Below are 18,250 nucleotides of genomic sequence, written 5' to 3'. Positions count from 1 at the left end.
ATGAGCATGTTTTTGGTGCCGATGATCTCCGTCAGCTCCGCTTGAGAACTCTGACTTTTGGCTATGTAGTTGTTTTAGAATTTTGCAACAAATTAGATTTTCTTTTTCCAGGCATGTTTAAAAGTAGCAAACTGCCAATTTGGATTAGGTGTTTTCCCATCCAGTGTGTCAGCATGTTGCCTGGAGCTGATCAGATAATATGCAAATGCATGTACAGAATCCACTGAGGATTAGCTGAGTGTTTACATAGCTTCTGATAAAGCCAGGTCTGTTATCTCTATGAGATACGCAGCAGCCAAGAGCAGTGTATTATAGTACATGAACATAAAGCCATGTCATTTACCGGGATAAAAAGTAGCCTATATTTTAATCGAGGTTACAAACTATCTAGCTGCCAAATTTTATTCAAATCCCTTCAGCATTTTTTGTGTGATTGATCCCTTCAGCGTTTTTTGCATGATTGACTAACAAACATCCAAACTTTCACATTTATAATATTAGTAGGAAGTAGGATAGGATAGGATGAATAAGGTCCTTATGGAGTATAGTACATAGCAAGTTCAGTGTGAGTCGCCTATATGCCATCACTAAAAAGGACCTCACCAGTATGATACCTTGTAAGTATATGATACATGGACAAGGAATAGTCACACTGTATACTGAGAAATATTTTTCCATGATTTTTGTTGATTTAAAAATAATTGTTGGAATAATAAATATAAAAGGCGTCTTATCATTATTATCTAATGGCACCTCTTTATTGTGAGATTTAGATACATTGCTGAAGCTGGAGCCAAGTTATTACAAAGGTGTGGGATTTAGCCAGGTCATTGTAAAGCAGCTAAATACTATAAGAGTTCAGGACCCAACCAACAGGGGGCAGCAATGGTCCATACAAATGATGGGAAATTGATGGCTCACATAGAGTTGGCTACATACTGTCACCGGTGAGGACCTGGTCCTTCTGGAGTAGGGGATTTAGCCAATTTACTGTAAGCTGGCTAAATACTAATTCAGTTAGGGCCTAATACCATTTTGGGATGGATTGCCAATCCCCAGATGAGATTTAACAAAGCTTTACAATATGTTCTATTTGTGATCAAACACCCAGAGTGTCTAATAATTAAGTATAAGTAAAAGTTCAATACAAATCACCCCCTTTTGCCTAAAACACACATAAAATTATATAAAAATTGAAATATATACGTTGGGTATCTTTGTGTTTGAAAACTCCTGGTCTAAAAACTTATAAAATGAAATTATAAAATCTAAAAAATATATTTTTTTCCATGCAGTGAATGTTGTAGCCAGGATGGGAGGAGGGGGAGATTTGAAAGGGACGAACCATTTTTTTTGCAGCTTCACCTCTCATAAAAAATATGGATAATAAGTGTGATCAAAGCAATAGACAATCCTAGACAAAAAAAAAAAAAAAAAAAGTAAATGTGGCCATGCAACAAAAAGATGACTTATGCCCTTTACATGTAGGTGCACACTCTCCCTAATGAGTATGATTATCCCCTGGCCCTTTACATAGACATATAAAAAACAACCAAAAAACCAACCACACTATATAAATTTGGCATCACCAGAATTGTACAGACTCAGAACACAGGTGTCAAGCAATTTTATCACATAGTGAAAGCTGTAAAAAGAAAGCATGTAAGAAAGTTGCAAATGCTATTTTTCTCCAATACCACCCCATTTTGAATATTCTGGCTTTCCAGTACTTCGTACGGAATATTAAAGAGGACCTTTCACCACTTTTGGGCACATGCAGTGTTATATACTGCTGGAAAGCTGACAGTGTGCTGAATTCAGCGCACTGTCGGCTTTCCCGATCTGTGCCCGATGTAAAGAGCTTACGGTGCCGGTACCGTAGTGCTCTATGGTCAGAAGGGCGTTTCTGACCATTAGCCAGAGACGTCCTTCTGCCTCGCGGCGCCTATCGCGCTGTGCTGTGGAGCCGGGAGGAACTCCCCCCTCCCGCTCCTGATAATACTCGTCTATGGACGAGCTGTGTGAGCAGAGGGAGTCAGCTTTCCAGCAGTATATAACACTGCATGTGCCCAAAAGTGGTGAAAGGTCCTCTTTAAATGGTACCACTACAAAGTAGTGTCCTGCAAAAATTAATTACAGTTGTTTTCAGATTATAAGACGCACCTAGGTTTTAGATGGGGAAAATAGGGGAAAAATAAATAAATTTTGAAGCAAAAGATGATAAAATAATATGAGTGTTGTTGTTTTGAAACAGCTGCAAAGCCACTTGACCTGGTGACCCTGCAGTTGTACGGGGATGCATTTGTCATCTTTTTTTGCAGGGTCAAGTGTACTTTTTAGGGAAGGTGTATTGCTTTGATCACTTTTTATTCAAGTCAGAAGTGAAATAGTGAAAAAAACTGCAGTTTGGCACTTGTGGATACCTAATGTGTATGTGTTTCACAGTAATATTCTACTTTTATATGTATTCTAGGGAAAGGGGATGATTTAGAACTTTTAATTTTTATAAATGTGTTTTAATTTTTGCTATTTTATTAGACCCCCTCCCAGGGAGCTTGAACCTGCAATTTGATTGAAAGTCCCATAGACTGCAAGTCAACTGTATTGCAATCTATGGGAGATTCTGTACATTACTATTCAGGGTGGTCATAGATCAGACACAACAGTAATATTTCTATGACAGGCCTGGGAGCCTTCAGTAGGCTCTGGGCTAACACAGAAACAGGTCGGCCTCCTGCGATCTCGCTGTGCAGGAGCCAACCTGCAATGAAAAAGGTACAGGTCTAGTGGTGACCAGCCCTAGGGGAGGTTATTTTCACATTTGGGGGTGGGGGGTGTGTGGGGGTGTTGTCGTAATGTCCTTGATCAGAGTGGACTGATCGCGGGCATTAGTTCAGGGTCTCTGCAGTGGAGATCCGGTTGCTATGGCGAACGCTCTGCAGCAGAGCAACTGCCATCTTGTTTACAGACCCGACATCACTGTAATAGCACAACAGATGCTGGGATGGGTTCGCCATCGGCAGCAGGAATGAGGCAATGCTGCGGCCTTACTCCTTTGCGCCCGCCTCCCCCCCAAAACACCCTCACATTTGGACTATAAGATGCACCCCAATTTTCCTCCCTAATTTTTTTTTTGAGGGAAAGTGTGTTATAGTCTGAAACATATGGTAATTAAAATTTCTCATACGGGGAGGTATAAAAAAAAAAAAAAGTTTGAAAAAATGAAAATTGAAAAATGTCAACATGTTTTTGTATGGAGATGTCTCAACAGATGCCTTATTTTGTAAGAATGATGCAGATGCCACTGAATGCATCTCTTTTTAGAATTATGTTTTTTATAACTACCTATGTTGTGTAGATCATACTGTATCTGGATTGCTGTACAATGCATGTCTTTAGCCCCTTTAAAAGGTTTTTGGTTTTATTTTTGATAATCTGTATTTTAAAAGTGAATGTCTGTCTATCTGTCTGCTCTGTGTTGGCATCCAAATGCCTGAACCATTTGACCCCAAAATTGACACATACATAAATTGGGTGTCTGGGAACTTTGGGTGACTCTCTCTCTAGCTAGTTATAATATCCCTCAGTCTTACCAAGTTCCTCATTACTGGTTTTCTCTATTAGACATTATCACAGCATTGTGTGTATAATAATCCCATCTATCTATCTATCTCACTGATGTTGTGGCCATAATACAAATAAAATGCTGCCATTTTAACAAAAAAAAAAAACCTGATTTTTTCAGCAATGTGTAGTGAAAGTTTCTTAAAATGTCATCCAGTTTGCAAGAATGCAGAATGTTATTCTCTGTAGTGGTGAATATGCAGTATTTCCACTCTGTGTACCCAAGCTTAGATTTCTATTTTGGGACTTTGAGATTATAACGCTACCCTACATTTTGCAGCTCTATACAAAGACACATTAAGCTCTCATAGAAAGATTAATCTTTATTAATGTTCACTTAAAAATTCATAAGATATATGAATACCCGGAACTATTTACAAATGCTTCAACTTCATTTGTAAGATCACTTTGCAGTATTTTCTTTATATCAGTTCATTAAAACTCCAAGCCATTCTCTCCCAACATAGCCTCGATCTTTACCAATAGGCTCATCTGGTTTCAGAGTTAGGCCTGTAAGTAAACCAGTAGGTATTAGGGTATGATGATAATGGAAATTAAATTAAGTATACACAGAACCTATTAAGTTAAAGGTGTAATTGAAGATGTTAAGTGCTGGGTTAAAAAAAAACAAAAAACTGTTGGCAAGATCCTATGGATTAGTTCAAGGCAGGTATTCAAGGATGAACACGGGTTGTTCATTTTTGTTCAGCCACTTCTTTTTTTGACATACTAGAATAAAAGAAAAAAAAAAAAAAACATTAGGGGTACAAATTAGATTTCAAAACAGAGATGTCAACAAGCTTTTAGGAATCCTATAGGAAAATAGCATCAGGGTTTTTACAGATGTGTTGTAGACTGAACTCACACATGCTTGTGCAGTCCCAGAACTCACTGCAAGTGCCATTTGAACTCAGGTCTACTGTCCCATAAGTCACAGTCTCATTCACCATTATGTTTGGTTTAGCTGCAACACAGGCAGACTTTAAAATGTGCCTGTTAAATGAACTGTGTTCTCAAATCAACCAAAGCCATCAGAGACAGGCATTATATTTTGCATCAAATAAAAACTGAAATCAATGGGAGCCGGTCATTTCCTTTTTCCACGAGCTGTTTGTTCCCGCTCGCGAAAAAAAGAAGCGACATGCCCTTTCTTGAGACGGATTCCGTGGCTCATTCAGCTGCGGACATCCGCCTCGCGACACCTCCCTCCCGACTAGGCCCATTCATTTGGACCTAATCCAGAGCGGAATGCCACTACTGGATGCCGCTGCACTGCATCGGCATCCAGTCACGGTTAGCCGTTTTTTTGGACCAGAATCTTAGGCAGCCTCCGAGTCAAATTCCGGTCCAAAAAAACCCAGCCTTAGGCTCTCTAACTGAATTGACTACTTGGGAAGTGTTGGAAATAAAGAGAAAATTCTAACTGCACTAGAATCAGTGGGTGGCACCTACTGAGGGAGGTGGTGGAGCTGGCGAAGGTCCTTTTACTGGAATGATAACAGAATGGAGGTAAAATTTAAATTCTTTTTTAATTGTACATTGTAATAGGACATGTTTTTTTTTTTACCCCAGTTTGACAACACATTCATTTAGCCCTAAAGTTTACATATTTACAAAGGGAAAAAGGAGAAAATACATCTCACAATTTATACAGAAATATCCCATATGTGGGAAAACTTGCAAACTACACCATTGACAGTGTAGCTTCCAAAAATTTCAGGGCTTTAAATTTTCTGGAAATTCAAGGGCTGTTCAAAGTTAGCTAAACCAGTCAGTCTGTGCCTCAAAAGAAAAACAGCAGAGCTCATCTTCTGTGCCCAAACAGCAGTTCATGCTCACATATCTGACAATAAGTGGGTTATCCCAGGTATGACTGCTTTTGGAGTACTGGTTTCTCTTGACAAAAGTTGGGCATAAATATGGCATTTTTTTCACTTGACAATGTTAATATTAAAGGGGGTAGCTTTCTTTTTTTTTTAACCTATTAAAGACATAGCCTTGTTTGGTACTTAAGGATGAAGCTCCTTTTTTGTATTTTACATTGTGACAGTCCCACCCCACCCCCACCTCCCCATATAGCGGTCACCAACGAAGAGGAAGATGAGACTCCACTGACTGTTATATTTATCCCAATACACCCGCCCCCCCCCCCCATATAGCAGTCACCAACGAAGAGGAAGTTGAGACTCCATGGACTGTTATATTTATCCCAATACACCCGCCCCACCCCACCCCCCCATATAGCGGTCACCAACGAAGAGGAAGATGAGACTCCATGGACTGTTATATATATTACTTATTGAAAAGTGAAAGTTAAAGCCTCATTTGCAAAAAATTGCAAAATTTTACAGTGAGGCTTGTGTGTGACTTCAGTAGATCCCCCAGTCACCATGACAAGGCATTTTAGGGGTGCTGATGGGGACTGCACACATCATTAATGGTGGCATTTAAGGGGTTAAACAGCAGAGGACAGCATTTTCACCAATCACAGCTGTTACAGGAGGAGGACCCATCTTTGTGACGTACTATTACTCCAGTTTGCTGGAATGGATTCCCGGCATTGACATAATGGTACGTCACAGGGCAAGAACTAGTTAAAAGTTATTAATATTTATTTATATAGCACCATTAATTCTATGGTGCTTTACATTCTCCCAGGTCCTTTGTTTCCAGAGGCGACTTCTGTAGCAAGTCACACCTGAAGTCCGTGTATGATATTTCTCTTGTGTCATGTGGCCACTGCAGCAGGTTAAAGGCCTCAGCGGTGACCACTTCAGAAGTAACATGTCATTGATGAGACCAGAAGCCAAAAATACTATGACAACCCTTTGTAATAACTTAGTAGAGCTCCTATAATGTATCACGTCGTATCTCTAATGAGGACACTTCAAATAAGTGAAATCAGTTCAAGTTCTGCTAAGACACAGCGATCATATAAAGTTTTCACTGAAAGTGGAACTTACTTGTACTTGATCAGCCGAGTTCCTTGAACTAGTTGTGCACACTCATTGGTAAAATGACATGCAAACAATAGCCAGTTTCTGGGCTGCACTTTGTAAGCAAACCGCATGAACAGTAATGAATAGCAAGTGAGGGCTAAAAAGAAAAAAAAATATATATTTATAGATATATTTCAGAATATGTGAACTTACAAAGCTGTAGACACTGGTTTAGTCTTTGTGCAGTACATTTGAGATGTGCACAAATGAGTATATAAGGGGAGAGAAGGGGGGGGGGGGAAGAACCCAGCAGATTCCATTATAGTCTATGTGGTTCGCAGGTAACCACTTTTTAAGTGGATTGGATTTCTGTTTATCAGGTCAGAACGGAAACCACAAGCAGGTGTGAACCTTGCTTTAAGTAAATTTTTCATTGGGGTAGAAACAGGAATAGGTGCCACTACCAGTGTCTACATAACTTTTCAAAGAGTTGTTAAATAGTAAAAGGAGAAATATAAACAAAAAGTTTACCAAATGTCATACGGCCACTAATGATTTCTGGCGATTTCTTCATATCATTGATAGCAGCAATTGGAAGTCCCCAGTTAGCGACTGGTCCCCAGAAGTGCTACATGGGATGACAGCAATAAATTATTTAGAATACACAAAGTACATCTGTGAATGCTTTCACTGTAGAACATCAATTTTTCACAGTTTTCAATATTTCTGCATCAGGATCAGTGGTGTAGTTTCCCAACTCATACAGTTTTAAAGCAGTCCGTGTCCAAATTTTAAAGCAAGATGGTCACTTCGGATGGCTGTATCACTGCTTTTATACCACCTATAAAAACGATTTCAGTATCACATGAAAGCAGAGATGCTGCAAAGAAACCAGTAATAGCTATAGAACAACCTGAGATATCACCAATTAAAAACACAGAAATTTGAGCTTTATTTGGGGTAGTTCATGCTGCATATATAAAAAAAATATATATATATATATATATATATATATATATATATATATATATATATATATATATCACATCCCGGACTAATAATATCTCTCAGCTTTCATATAATACCAGAGGCATTTTTATAGTTTTACACTACAAAGTTGTGCGGGAAGAGTCTGTGGTTAGAAAACATTGATCATTAACAAATTAAGGGTCCTTTCACATCAGTTTAACTGATCAGTTAAACGGATCCGTTATTTTAATCAAAAAACTGATGCAAACTGATGTCAATTCAGGCATCAAAAAGACTGATCCGTTAACGGATGTGCATCTATTTGCATCAGTTTTTTGCTAAAATTTGCTAATTAGCTTCTAGCCAGCACAGGAAGTTCCCAGCAGCCTCCTCTCTGCTATTCTCTCCTATCTGCGTGTGCAAGCAGGAAGTCATCATCAGCAGCAGACTGTGCTGTATACACCCATAGGAAACAATAGCAAAGAGGAGTGCATGATGGTGCATCAAGAGTCTAATTAGCATATGAATAAAAACTGACTTATTCAAAAACCACTGAGGCAATCTACATACCAAAGGTAGGTGTGGAATAGCCTTTCCAAAGGCTATGCAAGGATATGATTAGTTAAAAATTATTTTTCCCAATGATAGAGCCCCTTTAATGAAACATACGGTCAGAAAATCAGAAGTTATGCAAAAGTTTAGTTACGCTTTAAAGTGCTGTTATAAGAAATGTCTTTTTTCAAAGGAAGTTTTTAAGGGGCTATCCCCCCCCCCAAAAAAAAAGAAAACGTCTGTTTTCACAAGATGTGATCATCATCAATTTATTTATATAGCAGATAAGCTTTGCAATGGCGCCCAATTCAGGTGTATGGGATACCAATGTTACAATGTTTGTAACAGCCCCGCTAATCTAAAAATTAACCTATATTAAGGGTAGGCCAACAATTTAAAGAGTTGGTAACAACATTTAAATATCTACATTTCTGAAGGGCATGCAGATTCTCTTACCGTACTGTTGATTCAGTCCCCATTATTTCACAGATTCAAAAGACAAAGTGGTCAGGACAAGCAATGAAAAGCAAAATAAAATAAGCAAATCAGCACATATGAACAACAAACAGAAATAAGAAAACAATTACAGTTTACTGACAACTTATATCAATATGAATAATCAGAACAGACCCTTAAAGTGAACATCAATATTAGATCCTCAGTGATCTGACAGCTGGGACCCCAAAGATCAGCTCTTACGTAAACAGGACAGTATGACTCCCAGTAATGCCTGGAAACCACATTGCTCACTTCCTGTACAATGTATAGCGGCATTATTAGCAGTCTATTGGACACTGCAGTACTTCACATCGTTCACAGCATGTAAACCTTACCTGGAACAGTGCTATCCCAGAACAGTTGATCTGCAGGGATCCTTGCTGTCTTTCCTCCACAGCTTTGAGAATAGGCCTTAGGCCATTTGTGTTTGGGGCCTTTCACACGGAGTAAACGCGAGCAGATTATGGCAAAATACACATGTAAAAAATGGCATTGAAGTCAATGGGAGTCTGATTTTTCCATGTGTATTTTGCCATAATCAGTTTGCGTTTACTCCGTGTGAACGGCCCCTTTATCTGCGCCCCCCACTCTGCTCCTCTGTTCTCTAAACTACATTGGCATCCTTAGCCGCATGTCTTCTATTCAACTACATCAGCATTCTATTTTCCCCTGGTAGATCTCCACAGCATCCCAGTTGGGAATCACTGAGCTAGACCAATATATTGTATTACACTTCATGCTTTTCAGTATGAATAAAGGAGGAATAAAAGGTGTATGTGGCCCTACCCTAATTCAACAAAAACAGTAGATTTCAATTTAACCCCTTCCCAACACAGGCATTTTTCAATTTTTGTATAAGCCAGACAATTTAATCAGCCGAGTCTTACAGTCTCCCCTCATATAAAGGTATGGAGGAAACAGCTCTAGCGTACAGCCAGCTAAGGGGATACCTGTTATCCCATTACCTGTACTGTTGTTAAACTGACAGCTGATTCTCTTATTCTGTAGGGAGAAGACTATTGTAATTTTCTGGGTTATTTCTTTAATTGCCAGTTGTTTTTCAGTAAATTATGTAATTGATTAAAGTCATTTAACACTGGTATGCAACAGCTCTGTCCTCAGTCCAGGATCATCAGAATATAAAGCAGATACCAGACCTGCTGTACTGGTGGTATATGACTTTGATTACAGGTTCCGTTAACTTTTTTTTTTTTTATATCACCAACGGCAGAGAAGAGGTCAACAAATGCTGTAATCAATTAAGATAGGGCTGCACTGTGACTTTGGTCACAACTCCAGTCACACGACCAAATATCTCAAGGGCGCCTTTCGACTACTTAACTAATGTTAGTGAATGTAGTCACATTGCAACCCTTAATCTACAGCGACCGCAATTTATAGTCCGACATTGCTCTACATTTTTGTGACCAGAATTTGCTGTCACGGCACAGTAGGAGGTTACAATGCAACTCCATTCACTGATATTAGTTAAGGAAATGCTGGGTGAGCTAGCAAGTTTTGGTTGTTCAACAGGAATTGCAGCTAAATTCAACATGTATCCCTAGCCCTAATGGGGTATAACCATCTCAAGGATCCTGCTGTGTTTCCCCGAAAATAAGACAATGTCATATTAAATTCTCGTCCTAAATATATGACCTGTCTTATTTTCGGGGGATGTCTTATGGAGCGGGGGACAATCAGCAGTCATGCCGGCGCTTCCTTAGCGGAGCACCGGCATGACTGCCAGTTGTAGGTAGTGCAGGAAGTTAGGGGATGGGGGGGGGGGGTTTGAGGTATGCTACTTACCTTCCCCATCTTTGTAGCAGCGCCAGTGCTGCTGTTGGTCATGGCGGCAGAAGAGGTGGACGAGGCTTCCAGCAGTTGCGCTGGAGAGCCCCACTTCACAGGCATTGCAGCCGGCTGAACGCTATGCTCCGTGTGCACAGGAAAGCCGGCTGCTGCCTCTGCCATAATACCACTTCTGTTGTATCCACTGTTCTGGTTACTGTGGGATGAGCTGGAGAGTGGACCCCCACAGCATACGATGCTTACCACAGTGAATGTACAGCAGGCATCTCCCAGCTCATCCTACAGCAGCAGGGACAGTGGATACAACGTACAGTATCACAGCAGAGGCAGCAGCCGGCTTTCCTGTGCACACGGAACATTGCGCACAGTGTTCAGTCGGCTGCAATACTTTTTGGGGGATGTCTAATTTTTGGGTGGTGCCTTATATTAGGCAATTCAACAAAACCTCCCCCATGCCTTACTTTCGGGGGATGACCTATTTTGGGGAAACACGGTATCTGTACTGCTAACTTATGTAACTTCAAGCATTTTCCTAAATACATTGCTTTAGAAATGCTGCTTCATTTGCCTGCTATGTGAAATTATTCCTCCTCTTGTTTATGGGCGGAATATGCAAATCTGTCTCCCAAGATGTAAATAGGGAGACAGTGCCTCTGTTATGCTGCCCTCTATAGGAAGCACCCTGAACATCATGCTCGACTTTCCCAGAAGCCTTTACTGCATAATGTGGGATTTTTACCAAGTCAATTTCTAAGCTACGGACGGCCATTTCGGTCTGGTTGGACCTCATCAGCGCAGCATAGAGAGAACTGACTTGGTAGAAGTGAGAGACCAGATTATGGGGATAATGTTACTCTTTAAGGAGAAACCACCTATTAGGTGTGTGGAGACTTATACATCCATAGTCGCTCTTGGGAGACAGATTTGCATATTCCTCCCATGATCCCTTACAGTGGAGCGACTATGGCTTTATAAGTCTAACAGACTGGAGACACGTGCAGCCTGTGTCTCCAGCCTGTAACATTGATTCAGCAGTGAAATCATTGCTGAATCAAGTGTCCTAAAAGGGACACATAAACAAGTGAAATAAAAAATGAAAAGTGTGAAAAATAAAGTGTTTGAAAAAAATGAATAAAGTTATAAAGCCCCCCAAATCATGTATTTTTCTATAGAAAATGAGTTCTGTAAAAAAAAAAAAAAAAAAAAAAAAACAATCTAAAAATTAATTTTAAAAAATGCATATTTGGTATCTTCGCGTCCGTAACAATCTGTACAATAAAACTGAAATAATATTTAATGTATACAGTGAACGTCTGGAAAAAAAAAAAGAAAAGAAAATGGAAAAAACCCGCTGGAACTAGTGATTTTTCACCATCTCACCTTAGAAAATATGCTATAAAAAGTGATCAAAAAGTCATATACACCCCACAACAGTACCAATAAAAAGCGCAGGTTGTCCAGCAAAAAAATAATCCCCCAACCAACACTGTCAACCGAAAAATAAAAATTCTACTCCTCTCAGAAGATGGAGATGCAAAAATCACTGATTTATGTCCCCAAATGTGTTTTTGTTTTGCAGAATTAGTATCGCATAAAAAAAATACTATAAATGAGGTATCGCCGTAATCATACCGACCCGCAGGATAAAGGTCACATATTACTTATATTGTATGCTGCATGGCGCAAAATTTAAAAGGTAAAATGCAATGCCAGAATTGATTTTATTTTTTTAAATCCAGCAAAAAAAAAAAAAGAGTTCATAAAATGTATTCAGTAAGTTGTAGGCACCCAAAAATTGTGTCATTACAAAAAACATCGCATCCCGCAAACAACAAGCCCTTATATGGCCACGTCACCAGAAAAATGTGAAAGAAAAAAAAAAAAAATCGCCAAATTATTCAAATACAACTGGCTGCGGCAGGAAGGGAATATATAAGCTGTGTGAGCGGATATTAGCGGACACCCCAGATTTAGAGCTTATGAGGGAACATACACCAGAAATGACCCCCAAAGTGACTCCCCCAATCATAGGAGCTACTGGGACATAGTAGGGAATTTGGTGTTTGCAATGTTCTCCGCACTGCTTATATATTCCCACTTCACCATCTGCTGTGCAGTCACGTCCGGGATACCAATACTCACTACACCCCCTGATAAATTCTTTGAGGGGTGCAGTTTTCAAAATGGGGTCACTCCTTTGGGGAATCCACTTTTCTGGTACCTTATAGGCTCTACAAACATGACATGGCGTCCAGATACCAAACATCAAAATCTGTACTCCAAAAGCCGCATCACGCTCCTTCCCTTTTGCGGCCTGCTGTGCGCCCAAACTGCAGTTTATGCCACTTATATGACACTGGTGTACCTAGGATAACTGACGTAATGTCATATGTGAGTATAAACTGATATTGGGGCACAGCCGGACACAGAAGGGAAGAAGGGTTATTGGGTTTTTGAAGCACAGACGGTTTGGTTTTTGGATGCCATGACACTTTTGCAGAGCTGAAACACCAGTAAAGTGGAATCCCCTGATATGTGACCTTATTTTGGAAACTACACCCCTGAAGGATTTATCCAGGGGTACAGAGAGCATTTTTAACCCTTTAAATGTTGCTATAACTTATTATCCATAAATGAATACGAAGCTGATTGTGAGAGGTGAAAATGACCATTTTTCCAGGAATACGGCATTTCAGTGCATAATATGTTGTGCCCGCCTTGTATCAGAGAGGAATGCTCTAAAATCTGTTGTGGCCGGGATACCCACTTACCAGTTTTTGGAGTGTGTATCTCTGCTGACATAAGTTGGGCACAACATATCGGGCACTACAATGGCGAATCTCTGGAAAAATTTAATTTTTAGCTTCTCATTATAAGGTGCAATTTCATTTCTGGAAACTAAATAAATGCAACAGTCAAGGGTTAAAAACGCTCGCTACACCACCTGATAAATCCCATCAGTGGGCTAGTGTCCGAAATGCGGTGACATGTCTGCGAATTCCACTTTATTGGCAATTCAGGGGCTTTGCAAAAGTGACATCCAAAAACCAAACTGTGCTCCAAAAATCAAAATAGCGCTCCTTCCCTTATCCGGGGTACACCAGTGTCATACATGTGGGCATACACCGCCATTTGGGTACACAGCAGGGCACAGATGTGAAGGAGCAATATGTGCTTTTGGAGTGCAGATTTAGATTGTTGGTGTTTGGACACCATGCCACATTTGCAGAGACCCTAAAATTGCCCTTACAAAATGGGGTCACTTCTTGGGCAATTCCAGTTTACTTTCACCTCCAGGGCTCTGCAAAAACGTCATAGCGCCCAGAGGGTCCCTCTAAAGCTGTACCCCAAAAGCTAAAAAGTGCAGTGCTCCTTCCCTTCAAGAAAAAAAAAAGGGATTTTAATGATAGAATCCCTATAAAGTGGTCTATAAGTAAAACTCCAGGGTCCCTGACTGATTTCAGTTTTGGCATACAGGACCTCCCGTGGTGTGCCAGAATTCTGCCACTGGGGCTGAATCAGCCGCGGAATCTGCCTGAAGAAAGGGCAGCTTGCTTCTTTTTTCCGTTAGCGGGAACAAACTGCTAGCGGAAAAAAGACCGCTAACGGCAGGAGCAGATTTTGAGGAGGATTCAGCACCAAAATCTGCCGCCTCTTGCCCCATGTGTACGAGCCCTTAGACTAAGGCCTAATATTGCGGAAACAGTGTTATTTGTTACAGATTTTGCAACAAATGGAGGGTCATGAAAAGGAATGGAAAATATAAAAGGAAGCACTTAAGGGCTAGTTCACATGGGGCAAAATGGTCAAGATTTTGACACGGAGTAAACAGAAATAAGGACATATAATAAATATCCTTATCTCTGATCTGTTTACAATTTTCTACTTTTAATCTTATCTGTCCTCTAGGGGATGGACAGCGTTTGCCATCAGCATAAGAAGGTGTCAGTATGTAATCAGCCTTTCATGGCAGAGATGAGAATATTTGTGCATCCAGCCATCTGTGGAAGGCTTGGTTCACTGATGCAAGTGAACCAAGCCTTCCACAGATGGCTGGATGCACGAATATTCTCATCTCTGCCATGAAAGGCTGAGAAGAGAATACCCCTTTAATTTCTTACAAACCTAATATGTTAGCTTTGTAAGGAGTTAGGCTGAAGCCTGATGTTTCGGAAACGCAGTTTTTTTCAGTTGCAGATTTTGCTGCAGTTTTTTTTGAGCCAAAGCCAGGAGTGAATTCAGCAGAAGGGAAAAGTAGGAGCATTTCCTTTATACATACTGTTCATTCCTTTTGTAGCCATTCTTGGCTTTGGTTCAAAAAACATAGCAAAATCTGCAACATGGGGCCTCAGCCTTAAAGAGGACCTTTCATCAGTTCGGGCACATGCAGTTTTATATACTGCTGGAAAGCTGACAGTGCGCTGAATTCAGCGCACTATTGGCTTTCCCGATCTGTGCCCCGGGTAAAGCGCTATCGGTCCTGGTACCGTAGCGCTTTATAGTCAGAAAGGCATTTCTGACACTTAGCCAGGGACACCCTTCTGTTCAGTAGCGCCTATCGTGCTGTACTGTGGAGCGGTGAGTAACTCCCCCCTCCCGCTCCTGATAATACTCGTCTATGGACGAGCTGTGTGAGCAGAGGGAGGGGGGAGTTCCTCCCCACTCTACAGTACAGTGCGATAGCTGGGCAGAAGGGTGTCCCTGGCTAACTGTCAGAAACGCCCTTCTGACTGTAAAGCCCTACGGTACCGATAGCGCTTTACACCGGGCACAGATCGGGAAAGCTTTCCAGCAGTATATAAAACTGCATGTGCCCGATCTGATGAAAGGTCCTCTTTAAACACCTGGCACCCGCCATACTAGTACAGCGAATGCCGGATGTTTAACTATGGCAGCCGCCATAGTTGCCGGGTGTCTTCTGTTTTATACAGTAGACACCCAGCGCTAAAGCCCACGATCGGTGCCCAATCGCAGGCTTTAACCCCCTCCAGTGCCTCGGTCAAAGCCGACCAAGGCGCCATTTTTCCTATGATTGCCCGTATCCGGAGTAATCTACAGCGCCGGTGTCTTGTGGCTATGACAGCCAGGAGCCTTGTGAAGGCTCCCTGGCCTGTCATTCAGTTTCAAAGAGCTGGTATTTCGCAATGCATTAGCATTGTAATGCATCGCATTAGTGATCAGACTCCCTGGGGTTCAAGACCCCTAGGGGGTCTAACAAAAAAAAAAAAAGTTTTCTGATGCTAGGTGCACACCTGCGTTCAGGTTTTACGTACTGGGGATCCGCTCGGGGACCCCCAAACGGAAACCTAACAAGCTTAAGATAGCGGTTACCCGCAGACCCCATAGATTATAATGTGTTCCGCTAGGTTTCCACCCGAAATGGACGAAAAATGCAAAGAGAAAAGCGCTGCTTGCAGGACTTTTTCTCTGCATTTTATTTAAAGCAGGTTCAGGGACGGAAACTCTGAACATGTAGCAGGTGCAGGTGCAGACCTAGTCTGACAAGAAAGAAAATCCTGCATGTAGGAGGGCTCCTTCTACATTTGTTGCCCGTATACTATGAATGATCCAGTGGAGAGTCTCTATTTGGTCCCCAATCTGTTTTTACTTTTGGCTGACACCAAGTCTGTCACGTAAAAATTTAAAGGGGGTGGGATGGGCAGACGAAGAGCTGCCAGTTGTACTGTATTTAAAAACATTACTCGCCTCTTCCCGGTTCCCCGCCTCCATTTACAGGCCTTGCCTGTCATCCAGGTGGTGCCAAGTTACTGCTGCATCCAATAAGATGTCAGTAGTAAGCAAATCCCATGCAATTTGTAAAGATGTCACTGCTGAGGCCTGTGCTTGGTTGTAGCAATCACCTGGCACAGAGGGGCATCTCTGCTGACATCAGTCATGAGACCTATAAACAGAAGAACGGAGCAAATGCCCCTGGAAACTGAGGATCCAGGAGAGGTGAGTACATTACTAGCTCCATCAGCAGGAATATTAGATCTTAAAAAACAAGTCAAATACTGATCATTGCAGGTAAGTCTATGTTCACACCTGCACCTCATCTCTGCTCGGGGGATTCTATTCCCCATTCTGCTTAAAAAAAAATGCAGCGAGAAATGTCTTTTCTCTCCGCTTTCTTTCTGTCTTTTTTTAAGCGGAAACCAGGCAGACCCCATTATATTCTATTGGGTCCACGGATTTCTGCTTTTTTCCCAAGGGTATTCCGTTCATGTTGTGCTGAAGCAGACCCCACAAACAGAAACCTGAACGCAGGTGTGAACCTAGTGTAAGGGCTAGTTCACACGTGAACTGCCCGCGCAGGTTTTGACACAGAGAGAGACGCGGCGAGCCGCGTCTCTCTCTTGTCAAAACCCGCCCGCCGCGACCATCGCTGTCGCGGCTTAACCCTCTGCTGTCGGCTCAAATGAATGAGCCGACATAGGAGGGAGCTGCGGGGGGCGGAAGCCGCGCGACTGAGACAGCGCGGCTTCCGCCTGAAGAAAGGACATGTCCTTTCTTTTCTCCGCTAGCAGCAGCTCGCCGCTAGCGGAGAACAGAAGCCCGGCGGTCTCCATAGACCACCATTATAAGGGGAGGTTTTGGACGCGAAATCCGCTGTCAAAAACCTCCCCTATTACTCACGTGTGAACTAGCCCTAAGAGGGAAGCTACAAAAGGTAATGAGGCATTTTCTTTACTAAGACATCACACAACTTACTATGATCTGCATTACTGATTGAGAAAATACTGAGATTAGAAGCTTTAGATACCCTTATCATTACCATATGACTATATCCTTTCCTCTGCACTCTGCCTAGCCCGGAGCACAGCTCCTTGGAGGAGACTTGGCGTGGACCTGGTAGAGGGCACAGGAGTGACAATGGCCACTCAGGGCAGTAACATCACCCACATCACATGATCCCTCCCCGAGATTCACCTCATAAGATAGTCGCGGAATTCTTTGCTCTTGACATAGTCCACAGCTTTGCGGGCCAATACTCCTGCCATGATATCAGCTCACACTGAATGCACCAGGCGCAAGTCACCTACTGAACCCCCAGCCGCGAGCACTCCCGTCCTAACAACAAGCCGGCTAAGCAAACGGGAACGCGCATGGAACCCACGTGACTTGACGTCAACTAAGGAATCAAGGGCGTTTGAAGGCATGCCGAGGCCATGTTGGATCCTCGCGCTTGGCTCGTACACGTTTCGGGAATAGAAAGTCTTTATTTTTGGCGCAGTTTACACAGCAGTTGTGATGAAACGTAAATACGCGGACTGTATAGTGCGGCAATGTCTAAGCTCTGCCCCCTATCACCGGGCCCTTGGCAAGGTGACCGCACTGGCATTCATTGCAGGCGGGCACTGGATTTTTTTTTTCCTAGGGACCGGGGGCTTGTCTTCATTGGGTTTTCTAATTGGTTGCGTGAACACGTCCTTTCATCACTAAGGCCCCGCCCTCTGACGCGCACAACGTAAAAGTTATCACGTGGTTAGACGATGTCGCTCGGCGTTGTGTGACGTTTCCTTGTCGTGACACCTTGTCCTCTACGACCTCTTGCGCAGGCGGAATGGTGACCTACACTGCTTCGCTTCGGGTTCTCTTGCATGGGACTTGTCGAAATCCTAAACGTACAGTTCACCTTGACGTAGAGTTCTAGCCCTGACACTATTATTATATAAATCTATACTGCAAATATTGTAATGGAATAGAAAGTGTCAATAACTACAACGTGGAGGAGCTGGACCTAGCTGGCTGCTCTCACAATGTCTGCACATGCGCTTTCTGTTTAGTGTTTCTGCAGTATAAGGTTCCATTCAGGTCATGGTTTTTTTGTTTTTTTTTTAAAGTGCATCCATTTAAGG

General features: G+C 42.0%; 1 protein-coding gene across 2 annotated transcripts; it reads right to left on the bottom strand.

Annotated features, from left to right (window-relative positions):
* Nucleotides 1-3,927: 3,927 nt before the first annotated feature.
* MPC1 (mitochondrial pyruvate carrier 1) lies at nt 3,928-17,666 on the bottom strand. 2 transcript variants are annotated; one of them, XM_075267815.1, is made up of 5 exons: nt 17,322-17,666; nt 13,445-13,448; nt 7,095-7,191; nt 6,588-6,720; nt 3,928-4,353 (listed from the first exon to the last, which is right to left on the bottom strand). In XM_075267815.1, the coding sequence occupies exons 1-5, from the start codon at nt 17,390-17,392 to the stop codon at nt 4,320-4,322; spliced, it is 339 nt and encodes a 112-aa protein (XP_075123916.1). In that variant the 5' UTR covers nt 17,393-17,666; the 3' UTR covers nt 3,928-4,319. The 2 variants fall into 2 exon arrangements, with proteins under 2 accessions (XP_075123916.1, XP_075123915.1); XM_075267814.1 differs by lacking the exons at nt 3,928-4,353; nt 13,445-13,448 and having other exon boundaries at nt 6,584-6,720; nt 17,322-17,382.
* Nucleotides 17,667-18,250: the final 584 nt, after the last annotated feature.

Source organism: Leptodactylus fuscus, chromosome 3 (genome assembly GCF_031893055.1).
Source record: "Leptodactylus fuscus isolate aLepFus1 chromosome 3, aLepFus1.hap2, whole genome shotgun sequence".
Lineage (NCBI taxonomy): Eukaryota > Metazoa > Chordata > Amphibia > Anura > Leptodactylidae > Leptodactylus > Leptodactylus fuscus.
This window is presented reverse-complemented; position numbering and strand designations above follow the sequence as displayed.

What these genes read in the sequence shown, in the direction of transcription:
- MPC1 (XM_075267815.1), bottom strand. Translation starts at nt 17,392, where the DNA reads ATGGCAGGAGTATTGGCCCGCAAAGCTGTGGACTATGTCAAGAGCAAA. An exon ending in TAGTGGCCGTATGACATTTG is followed by an intron (nt 6,721 to 7,094) that starts GTAAACTTTTTG and finishes TTTTCTTTTTAG; the next exon opens with CCCTCACTTGCTATTCATTA. An exon ending in ACTCGGCTGATCAAGTACAA is followed by an intron (nt 4,354 to 6,587) that starts GTAAGTTCCACT and finishes CTTTTATTCTAG; the next exon opens with TATGTCAAAAAAAGAAGTGG.